The following is a 12,552-nucleotide window of genomic DNA, read 5'->3' as shown; positions in this document are numbered from 1 at the left end:
TAGATAGATAGATAGATAGATAGATAGATATATAGATAGATAGACAGATAGATAGACAGACTGATGATAGACAGACAGATAGATAGATAGACAGACTGATGATAGATAGACAGACAGACAGATAGATAGACAGACTGATGATAGACAGACAGATAGATAGACAGACAGAGATAGACAGAGACAGACAGATAGATAGATAGATAGATAGATAGACAGACTGATGATAGATAGACAGACAGATAGATAGACAGACAGACAGATAGATAGATAGATAGACAGACAGACAGATAGATAGACAGACAGATAGATAGATAGACAGACTGATGATAGATAGACAGACAGATAGATAGACAGACAGACAGATAGATAGACAGACTGATGATAGACAGACAGACAGATAGATAGATAGACAGACAGAGACAGACAGATAGATAGACAGACAGACAGACATACAGATAGATAGATAGATAGAAAGATAGATGTAATCAAAAAGTCATGCCAAATAATAGAGCTAGATTGCATTGGGCTCTGCTTCTACTTGAGCCAGATTCAAATCTCAAGATTCATTTTTTTTTGTAGGACTGTAGAATTAATTCCTGACACAAAAAAAACACACATTCTTGATTGTTTTTTAATTAAGCACTATGTGGCCTATATATTAACATACACAAAGTCAAACAAGCATTGCAGCATCAGTTTCCTGTTCACTTAACAACATTCTTGTTTGTACTTCTAAATATTTTTTTAAAAGTTGCCAGATTATAAAAGCTGATTATGGTCAGCAGTTTGGTTATATAGTAGCAATAATAGTTTCTTTTTCAACAAAGGGAAAATTCAGGTGGCAGTAACCGTGTAAAATCAAGTTTAAAGTGTATAAAAATACATTCCATAAAGCTGAAGTGAACAAGACAGCACATGGAAGAACATAAGAGTACAATCTATCTATCTATCTATCTATCTATCTGTCTGTCTGTCTGTCTGTCTGTCTGTCTGTCTATCTATCTATCTGTCTGTCTGTCTGTCTGTCTGTATGTATATCTATCTATCTGTCTGTCTGTCTGTCTGTCTGTCTGTCTGTCTATTCTTCTGTCTGTCTGTCTGTCTGTCTGTCTATCTATCTATCTGTCTGTCTGTCTGTCTGTCTGTATGTATATCTATCTATCTGTCTGTCTGTCTGTCTGTCTATCTATCTACAGTTGTGCTCAAAATTATTCATACCCTTGGTAAATATGCTCAAAGGCGGCTGTGAAAATAAATCTGTATCATTAATCCTCTTGATCTTTCATTTAAAACATTTACAAAAACCGAACCTTTCATTGGAGAATAAGAATTTAAAATGGAGGGGAAATTTCATTATGAAATAAATATTTTTCTCTAATACACATTGACGACAATTAATCATACCTTTTATTCAGTACTTTCTGTAACCTCCTTTTCCCAAGATAACAGCTCTGAGATTTCTCCTGTAATGCCTGAAGAGTTTGGAGAACACCTGATAAGAGATCAGAGACCATTCCTTCATACTGAATCTCTCCAGACCCTTCAGATTCCCAGCTGCATGTTTGTGCTTCTTCTCTTCAGTTCACCACACTCATTTTCTATAGGGTTCAGCTCAGGGAACTGGGTTGGCCATGGCAGAATATTTGTTTTGTGCTCAGTGACCCATTTTTGTTTTGATTTTGATGTTTGTTTGTGGATCATTGTCCTGTTGGATGATCCAACCATGGCCCATTGTAAGATTTCTAGCATGGACAGTCGGTTTTTAATTTTTTATCCATTGGTATTTTATAGAATCCATTATGCCATCTATCTGAACAAGATATCCAGGATCTCCGACAGAAAAATAGGCCCACAACATTAAAGATCCAGCAGTATATTTCATTGTACACATGGGGTACTTTTTTTATTCATGTGTGCACCAAATCTTGAGTGTTTGCTGTTAAAAAGCTCATTTTTGTTTCATCTTACCATAGAAGCCAGTGCCATTTGAAGCTCCAGTCATGTCTAGCAAATGAATATGCTGGAGTTTGTTTTTGGATGAGTGTTTTTTTTTTTTTTCGAGATTTTTCTTGAAACCCTCCCCAACAACATTTGGTGATATAGGGGCTGTTTGAATTGTGTTTTTTTTATAGACTTTCTGACCCGAGACTCAAATATTTTCTACAGTTCTCCAGCTGTGATCTTGCTCAGACTCTTTGGCCACTCAAACTCTCCTCCTCGCCATGCTTTAAGAAAAAATAGACACACGTCCTTTTCCAGACAGATTTGTAACATCTTTAGCTGATTGGAACCTCTTAATTATTGCCATGCTGGTGGAAATGGGAATTTTCAATGCTTTAGCTCTTTTCTTACAGCCACTTTCTATTTTGTGAAGTTCAACAATCTTTTGCTGCACATCAGAAATATATTCTTTTATTTTACTCACTGTGGTCAATGATTAAGGGAATTTGGCCTTTGTGTTCCTCATATTTATATTCCTTTGAAACAGGAAGCCATGGCTGAATAATTTCATGTTCCTTGTCACCCTGGTGTGATAAAAAAAAATGCAAATATGAATGGAAATATACTCCAGAGATATTTTAATCATAAGAATTTCTAGGGGTACCAATAATTGTGGCCATTGTGTATTAGAGAAAAATATTTATTTCATAATGTGATTTCCCCCCACTTTCACTTTTTTTTACTTCAATTAAAGGTTAGATTTTTTTTAAATGTTTAAATGAAAGATCAAATGGATAAACAATGCAGACTTATTTTCAGGGCTGCCTTTGATTGTATTTACCAAGGGTATGAATAATTTTGAGCACAACTGTATCTACGAAAGTGCATTTGTGTGAAGTGCATGTCATCCACATTGTCTTCAGCAGAAGACTCATTCCCCAGGTTCAGCTCCTTCCAGTGTCTTGATCCTCATGATGTTCAGAAGTAGGCCTACATTTGGCACATCCACACAACTTATCACACTAGAAAAAAGAAAAGAAAATATTGTTGATATTCTAATATAGCCTATCAAATTACACATTGGTGCATGCCAATTTCTGACTCTTAAAATAAATAGGCTGCAATAATTTCTGTACTTTTATACAGGAAAATCATCCTTTATTAATAGTTTTGAATTGAATGTCGTCATTTATTACCTGGAGATTTATGTAAATGTTAGAAATGAGCTATATTTGTGTATTAGTGTGGCTGTATAAAAAATTTAATTTAATTGAAATAAAGTACTTGGGAGTCTTAAAGTAATACTTAAATTTGGATTTAAAAATGTGTGTTAGGATAATCCAGTATGTATAGAATTACAGGCAAAAAAAGGTTTGACTTCTTGTGACCTTTTAAAACCACATGGCGACAACTTACATCCGGATGAAGCTGGTTCCAGCCTATTCCAAGTTGCTGCTTCCACACACTGTTTGACACTGCGGTTGTGAAATATATCAGTTTATTCCTTAAAATCCACAATAAGCCAAGAGAAAACAACGGGTTTACATTGCTGTAGTTTAGTGTGCTCTTGTTCTGAGCGCAAAGTCAGGGGTGGACTTACCCATTAGGCAAAGGTAGGTGACCGCCTTGGGCCCCCAAAAGCCAAGGGCCCCCTAAAATGCTTTTCATATAGGAGATGCGCATTAAGCGCTAACACGCGAACAGTCGCTGATTATGGTGTTTATTACCACGACAACCGTCTGAATTGAACGTGCTTTTTGTGTATCCTGCTTGAAGGAGATGAAAATATTATGCATCTGAAGCTGTAATTAAATATTGAGAAACAGTGTGTATTATATGTTTATAATTGTTTTAAATGCCGCTTACTAATTTATGAGAAAGTATAGAGGACGCAGTTACTTTTTTGGTTGATATAATCCTTAGGTGTGTAAATGTGTAATTGCCTTTTCATTATTTTTTCAGTTTATTTAAATTTGTAGTTAAAATAACAAAAAATACATGTATTTTAAAGTTTAGAATTAGACTGGTGTCTATGCTGGTAACTCATCAGTGGACTTTCCACGTCAATATAGCTTATATTTTTTCCACACTTTTCTCATTCTATATTTCTGACGTTCCAAAAGCGCCTCCTACTGGCAGAGAATGAATGTTCATTTTCAATAATCCAGTCTGTAGTTTTTGTTCAAGGCGAAAACCCACCCACATAACCCCGTTTTAAATTAATATAATAATTTATAAGTCTGACGCTCAACTGTGAGGTTTATCATTTTATAATTTATTTAGTTTTTGTGAAAACCTGTATCTCAACTGTAAATCAGTTGCTATTTCGTGGTCTACAACGTGAACACACTGCCGCTGGAGGCCGCTTCTTGTTGGCTTGTTTTCTGGCGAGGATATTCCCCTGACACCGGAGCACAGCTGACAGCGCTGAAGCGGAGGGCGTCGAAGCCATCGCAGACTTTCTTTTGGGACTCTTGTAGTCCTTTTAAATGCAGTCCTTACAATTAACGCCGACTAAAATCACTCTTTGGTACTGAAAGAGGGGTTGAGCGACACCAGAGCCCGATTTTGACTCTGAGTGGCTCAGTTTACCCAGCGTTGTGTGGAGTCCCGCTACGAGACTTGCGTCAGATCGAGGGTTGTTGGTTATTCAACAACCTGCATGTGGGCAAAATCGTGTAGGCTACTTCACATGTCCCCCTCGTGTACACAGTGTGCGAATTAAAGTTATCTTCGAGAGGATACTACCTTTCATTTTAAAGCACTTGCAGGAAATCAGGAAAAAGGAGGTTCCTTCAGGCAACCCAATTTGTTTATCGCTAGTACTATTAGTCAAACGCCAAATATCTTTAGGACATTTTAAACTAACACGGGTTATTCACATTATATATGTGAAATGTACATTTAGGAACAATATTGACGATTTGTCAAAGGTCCAGTTCAACAATCGCTCTGTTGCTGGTTACCTGATGAGAAGAACACGATTTCTGCTAGTCAATTAATTTTTTTCAAGTCTTTTATTTAGAAAAACAAATGTAGAAATTTGAACCAAGATTATATCAATAATAATTTCCAAAATAAATAAAATATAATATAGAAAACAAAATTAAAAGGAGCAAAAACATAGCCTCTAACTAAAAACTTGACAATGATCTTGACAGGCTGACAGATAGCCTACTAGCTATGTTGTATAAATAAACATGTGCCGTTGCACAGTTATGAGGACATAATGTCCCAAATAATGAACTGAACTGAACATATGCTATATTTTGACACTAGGATGGGTTCCGTCTCCTTGTGACCCTGCAGAGGATAAAGCGGTGGAAAATGGATGGAATGGAGGAGAAATGGACAAGTAGGCCTGCATTTAAAAGAATACGGAAAGCAAAATGCTAATCTAAAACTGTAACTTGTAAATGTCTGCACTGTACAGAATGTACACTGGAGGGCATTTGAGCTATCTTTTGATGAATACCTATTGATTCATGCAAAACAGGACTGCGTAATGACTGGATAGGGAAACTGACAATTTGGCAGAACCAGCCTGACACATGAATAGTATCCATAGTGTCCAACAATGATTTGTCCAATATTGTCCAAAATGTGAAAGTTTGTCTGGATGCATGGCCTTGACATTAACAAATAAATAGGTTTATTTATTCAAACTACGCAAGTGAGGTTACTTGCATTTTCAGTACTTGCCTTTGAAAATTGTTTTTACCCTGCTATCAGAGCAGACCTGCAACATTTTTATTTATCTGCTGTTTTGTCCTTATGTGTATATGAAGTAATATGCCTTTACTAGTTTTACCCCTATTTATGATATTAAAGTCCTGCTGAAATAGCCGTTCCCAAGCACTTGTGAAATGTTTACGCTTCATTTAATTAAGGTGACATGTAAGTCATGTGTCTGTCTATGACATTATGAAGTCTTTGACAATATCAAATTTCAGTTTATTCTTATAGATGTTTTCTGACTGAAGTTGTAATTGTAGGTATATTATGTCACTCAGACAGAGAATGGTCTTAACCGTTTATTATTTTCCACTTTGGCCTCTTCCCATTTGTGCAAAAGAATAAAAGAAATGAACATAAACTATAATTATATATATATATATCAGATTATATTATTTACATTATGTGCAGCATATGTCAAAGAAGTATCTATTTCTAATAAATGTCTTTCTAACATAAGAAATAACATTTATGAGCTTATAGTAGTGTTGCATTGCACATTTTTAGACTGAGGTGATTTGCATTGGCGAGTTGTCACATTTTTGTCCTTTAGCATTAATACCACAAACCATATAGATAAGAAATACATGAAAATACATAATTATTCATGAAATCAAATGGCATAGTAATATTGTATGATAATATGATTATTTAATATTATCCAGCCCTTTAAAAAAATATATATATATACTTTTTTTTTAAATTTCCATTAATGTATTTTTTTGTTGTTGTTGAAAAATACAGTTCATCACTGGTCAGAATAGACATCATTGTTGCCTCTTGTTCTTAAAGACCTTTGCAAAACAATGTCTCAGTTTGTGTAAAATATGTCCGTGCTCAATAGACTTCAGTGCATCATATGTTCAAGTTTTTCCAGTTCATTCCTATCGAGTCTTGTCTGAAGCATCTTGCACAAAAGCAAAAGAATGCTGTGTTGGGTTCAATGCAACAGGCTCCACCAAGAATTGCTTGTTTTGCTTTGCCCATCATCCTTCCTGAGCGCTGTCAGTTTCCTCATCTCTCAAGGCGATGTATCTGGAGAAGTTTGGTTCTGGAATGGTCTAATTGGTTTATGCATATAGGGCATAGCCACAAAGGTGAAGATGCCTACCAGCATTAAAGCCACAGTGATTGTGATGATGGCTGCAACAACGGCATAATAGCACTGATTGGAATTCATTATCCTTCTCATGCGACCCCTCATCCTGCTTGGCGGCCTTCCCACATCGATCATAGTCGCCTGGCCAAGACCTTCCTCCATGACTCCAAGCTGGTTACCGCCGGCCTGCTCCTCTTTCTTCTTCAACACCGGCAAATTTAAGGAGGTCTTAATGGAGCTGTTTGGTGGCGGATTCTTGAGGACGAGTTTGCCCTTGCTGCGTTTAAATCGCACAGAAAGCGCCCGTTGCATCTCAGCCGGAAGTTTGCGGAAGATGTCTTTGTTATTTCCCAACTGTGGTAGATCTCGGCCGTGTCGGATTTCCGTCAGCTCCCGACAGATCGGACAAGACAACGCCTTGATCTCTGGAGAATTCACGTTGATGCGCGCCAGGCATTCCAAGCAGAACGTGTGTCCGCAGGAGAGTAACTTTGGAGCTTTGAAGACGTTGTCGAAGCTGCAGAAGCACACAATGCACTCTGTGTCCTGCAGGTCATCTCTGGGTTGCTCGGTCTTGTGGTGTCCAGGCTCAGGGTCGCGGTCTCGCCTCCTTCCCTCCTCGCTGCGACCCCGTTGTTGCCTTCCTCCCTCTTTCTGGCCCCGTTCTCTACCTCGGTTACTTTCTCGACGCCGGTTTTCCGCATCATTGCTGCGGCTTCTCCTAAAAGGCTTCTGTTTCTGTCGTTGCTCTGAAGTTCCCAGGTTGAAGCTGCCCTTGCTGTCAAGCTTCGGCTTGACGTTGGGCCCTTTTTTGCTGCCCTGGGGTTTCTCTTTGCCGTCGCTCATCATGTAGAGCCTTAGATTCACAAGAGCAGATTAAAAGAAAAGGGTAGTGTTGAGCAGATAAGTCTGTAAGGGAAGATGGAGAAAACACTATCAGTCTAGGTTACAAATACACTCCATATCATGCTTTAGAAGAACCATTTTGGGTTCCCAAAAAACCTTTCAGTTTTTTAGTGTGAAGAACATGTAATAATCCGAAGAACCTTTAGTGCAATGAAAAGGTTTCATGGATGTTAAAGGATTTTCATGGAACCGTTGATGCCAATAAAGAACCTTTATCGAACAGTTCTTAAAAGAACTAATCTAAAGGACCCTTTTACACAATGAAGAACCTTTTGTGCAATGGAAATTTTCCATGGATGTTAAAGGCTCTTCATAGAACCATGTCAATAAAGAACCTTGTACTGGTATTCAAAACAGTCACATGATTTCATTACGGCTCTGGAACAGATTTAAACTTCTGTGACTTAAAAGTGTGGCATGACCTTTAAGAGCTTGTGTATTTAACACTCTGGAGTTACATACAGCTATGTAACTCCAGAGTGGAGACTGTAAACTAAATTGTACCATTAGCAGTCAAGTGTGACGAGAACAGCAGTTTAGTCAGTCATACACTAGTGGTTATTGCTTGTTTTTCTTTTTATTCCATTATAGGCCTTGCATGGTTCTAAGTTTGCCCCAACGGTCATCTTTTATATTTGAAATCGTTAACCCAGGGTTATTCTTAACCCTATCAAGCCTACTGTGTCATATGTGATACACAAATGCCTCTAAGTTATCAATATGATCAAAACTTTGCTGAAAAACCTGTTTTGTACAATCTACTAATAGTTTCTATTTTAAACAATGTTGTATCAAATATGATACTCAACAAAAACACACATGCAAATGTTTTTTTTTAGATTTTTATATTTTGTCTAAAGTTTTAACAAGCTCTTCTATTTCAAAGAAATAGATTTGTCTGACTATTATTTCATATGCAGGGTTAACATAATTTTGAGTTATCTTGTTCCATGTTTTACACTGTTCATAAGTAATCTTGGGTTAGGAATTAACACACTGTAGATGTAAACCTCAGGCTACTGTTCTTATTTGCATGTTTATGAAGTTGATAACACTGAATGAACATGAACTGAGTGCACAACCTGTGGGAATTTTGCCTGGTCAATTCGCACTTAAATTACAAAAATAATACTCATGACATTTTTACCTTCCTCACATGCTGAAACTACATGCTGCATGTGAAAGTTTCGGTTACTGTGCAAAGTGCATGCATATTATGAGGTAGTTTGTAATCACCTGTTGCTAAACAGCATGCCTATCCATTTTAGCACTATATTGTTTCAGTGCTAACTAACTGCCTTTCAAATGGACAGATTAACCCAGAAATAGTTTGAAAATCCCAATAGAGTGTTTGACCTAAACTCTGAAGTCTGACTGTACAGGAATGCAACCCAGAATATCAAGGTTTTACAACAGGGTATTTCATTCTGTATGCTTATGGTTAAGCTTTAACTCTGAGTCAGGTCATGAAAGTCACGAAATAGGAATGTCTAATAGCAAACAAGTATGATTATTGAATATGACTTGTAATAGAAGTAAAATCTAGGTTCAATTTAGTTATTTTGGAATCAAATAGTCCCACTGGCCATTTAAAGCACAGTCTGCTTTTATCAAAACATGAATTTTCAGGCGCATCAACTAATTGAGCCACATACAGAACAGGTTCTTTTTCAGAACATGTTGGTATAATTAATATATTTTGGACTAAATGACTTCCCAAATTGAAGGCACACACCCACATATTTAGAGCAAACCAGATAAAGTCAGTTGAGACCTGTCACTAATTTAGACAATAACACACCCTACATTTACAGGCGACACCGGGACTAGTTGTCACACTGAAGGTTTGTTTTTGAAAGTCAATTGCTTTTAAGAACACAACTTAAAGTAAAAAGTCTTTGCCACTATAATTTCCCCAAAATAATCAGAGAAGATATAATTAACTGAACACACCGATAGCAGGGCATGTTTTCACATTGAAATAATAGAATTAAGCAGCCTATTAAACTAAATTTTAAACAGGAAAAAAATTATGAAACACATAACAATAAAAAATGTGACAATATATGCAAACAAATATGATTTTGGAATTTTAGTTTGTAGGACAGAATTCTCCAAAATTATTCAAATTCGATAGGGTGTTTGACACCAACTTACAAAACAACTACCAGAGAGCATATTTTTGTAACTGGACTCAAGGTTGACTCAAAAATGTTTTAAATATAGCCATGTGACATCTACCCCCTTTTTTTTTTACCTGCATTTGTAAACTGACTAATTATTACTCTAAATTTGCATACTGACTAATACTGACAAATCATTTAAGATCACATCCTTCAAAATGAAAAGTGATTCTTTTAAAGATAAAACATTTTTAAAAACATGCAACTACCTATGAGCTGAAGAGCAGCTGAACCCAGATATTCATGTGCCTCTGAAGTTCGCCTGGCTCCAGAAGCACATATTCCAGTCTAGGTGTGCATTCAGCAAAGCAGTGTGAGAGGTGTGCAATCCAGTCCTTTCACTAAGGTTGTCATCATCTGTTAGATAACGTAAGCAACGTGTCTCCACCTCTTTGCATATCCCTCCCCCTTTCCTTTGACCCTGTCATACCTGTTGAACTGGAATCCACTGCGAGGAATCCACTGACCAAGCTTCGGCTTGACGTTGGGCCCTTTTTTGCTGCCCTGGGGTTTCTCTTTGCCGTCGCACATCATGTAGAGCCTTAGATTCTCAGGAGCAGATTAAGAGAAAAAGGTAGTGTTGAGCAGATAAGTCTGTGAGGGAAGATGGAGAAAACACTATCAATCTAGGTTACAAATACACTCCATATAATGCTTTAGAAGAAAATCATGCTTTATGGAGTTCACCTCTTTGCATATTCCTCCCTCTTTCCTTTGACCCCATCATACCTGTTGAACTCGCTCAGGTGCTATTTGAACCGGCTTGCGTTTGAATGCGAGGAATCCACTAAACTGTGTTTTATTTTTTCGACATATCTGCTGACCTTGAATGAGACGGAATCAAACAAATGTGGCAATCAATGCTCTAAATATCTATGCGAGTCACGTTTGATCATGCAAAATACACAGACATGATGCAAGGGCTGCAGGGATGTTGCTAGGTGGTTAGTTACTAATCCAAGTCAAAAGAGACCACCAAATTCTCCTTAACACATAATTATGTTTCCTCATTTAACACAACTACACGTGCACTTGGGATGAGAGTCGTGTTGGTTGTTTGAAGATATTCCTGTTGTAATGGAAACAAATTCCATAACAAATGACAAGCCCACTTATTTCCTACTCCACTACATAGAACTGGAAATATTCACCATTTAGATAGGAACAATAAGGATGTTTATGAAGATCTCAGGAAGTCGATGATAAATTAAGTCACTAGGTTAATGTTATTCTCTCACACACACACACACACACTGCCTGATAAGTGAGAAGGAAGCACTCTCCCATTCCAGCATATGACAATTTGATGTGCGTATTGATGATAAAGGCTTATACATTTTGTTGTGTTGTAAATTACTTTATACCCGTCATACCTGTACCTTTATCTTGTATTAAGAGTTGTTGTCAACTCACTGTTAAAGAGAAACAATGACAACTTTAGATGATTAGATAAGCCGTACGCAAAATACACATGGCTGCATCAGATTTTCAAACTGTTTTTAGAGGGAACATGTGGTGTTGTGGTTAACTGTAGTTGCATTGTTTGAACAAAGCAAGGTATGGAAGCCCGTTTCTGCCATGGAATAAAAAAATAAAAAGGTAACTGCAACTTTTTAATCACACAATTTTGACTTTTTTTCTTGCAACTCTCAGAAAAAGTCACAATTGCTAGATAAACAGAATTGTGAGATAAAAATTCTAAATTGTGAGACAAACTCGCAACTCCAAGAAAAGTCTGTATGTAAAAGACATTTTCTCAAGATATCAGGTCAGTTCACATATGTGAGACAGTACAGTGGAATTTAAAAAAAAAACCTTCAAAAAGACTGAACATGGAATTTGAAAAACCCTTCAAAAAGAACACAAAATGGAATGCAGAATCTGAAGATAAACCCCTTTGAAAAGAATGTAAAACAGCACGATTTACACAGAACAAAGATTTTTTTCTTATTCCACTACTGTTTTTCAATTGTTTTTCTGTATGCACTACAGACATGTTTGTTTCTTTTTTTAAGTTTTAAACTTTTAAAAAAATGCTTATCTTTTTTTTTTTTTAATACCATCATATTACTGTCTCGTATTTAATTGCAAAATGCATTCTCTGTGAATCACACTTAAGTCGTGGCCTAGTTTACATCCAAAACTTAAACTAGTCATAAACGCAATAATATAAACAAATGTGACCATATAATATTGTGGCACTCATTCTAATGAATTTCTGGTTAAGGAAAAACATTTCTATTGACAATTAGTTTTACAACATTAGTTACTCATTGACCAATGGCTAATTTCAGCTGTCCTTTCTGTTCATCTGGGAGCTTTAGGGGGAAACTACAAATGACTGGAAACGACCAATCATTGACGGCTGGCTATATATTAAACTATCTGAACTTTTCAAGGGACAGAATTGTTTTTTTTTTTTAGTAAAAAATAAAAACAGCTCTTGGATTGAGATGATATATCCACACTTGAAGATTCGAAAAAACTGCAGGGTATGGCTGTTGCGACACATTAACATTTCTGTATAATAAAAACATTTTCTCACACAATCCTGTCCTTTTATATTGATGTATCAATCAACGTTAAACATTGCCTTTGTCTGTGAAATGTATCCATATTACTATCCCTATTTTGAAGTATGACAATTTCCTCCTGGTTCTCTTCCCTAAACCATGTATTTTAGACAAT

General features: G+C 36.6%; 1 protein-coding gene across 2 annotated transcripts; it reads right to left on the bottom strand.

Annotated features, from left to right (window-relative positions):
- Positions 1–6,394: 6,394 nt before the first annotated feature.
- LOC107586910 (RING finger protein 225-like) lies at positions 6,395–10,198 on the bottom strand. Of its 2 annotated transcripts, none has more exons than XM_016274464.1 (2): positions 10,074–10,198; positions 6,395–7,684 (listed from the first exon to the last, which is right to left on the bottom strand). In XM_016274464.1, the coding sequence occupies exon 2, from the start codon at positions 7,622–7,624 to the stop codon at positions 6,698–6,700; it is 927 nt and encodes a 308-aa protein (XP_016129950.1). In that variant the 5' UTR covers positions 7,625–7,684; positions 10,074–10,198; the 3' UTR covers positions 6,395–6,697. The 2 variants fall into 2 exon arrangements, with proteins under 2 accessions (XP_016129950.1, XP_016129958.1); XM_016274472.1 differs by having other exon boundaries at positions 6,395–7,631.
- Between the last annotated feature and the right edge of the window lie 2,354 nt (positions 10,199–12,552).

Source organism: Sinocyclocheilus grahami, unplaced genomic scaffold, assembly GCF_001515645.1.
Source record: "Sinocyclocheilus grahami isolate Dianchi unplaced genomic scaffold, SAMN03320097.WGS_v1.1 scaffold6.1, whole genome shotgun sequence".
NCBI lineage: Eukaryota > Metazoa > Chordata > Actinopteri > Cypriniformes > Cyprinidae > Sinocyclocheilus > Sinocyclocheilus grahami.
The sequence above is the reverse complement of the archived record's forward strand: the minus strand, read 5'-3'. Positions and strand labels throughout refer to the sequence as shown.

Excerpts from the sequence above, each read along its gene's own strand:
- LOC107586910 (XM_016274464.1), bottom strand. The coding sequence starts at position 7,624 with ATGATGAGCGACGGCAAAGAGAAACCCCAGGGCAGCAAAAAAGGGCCC.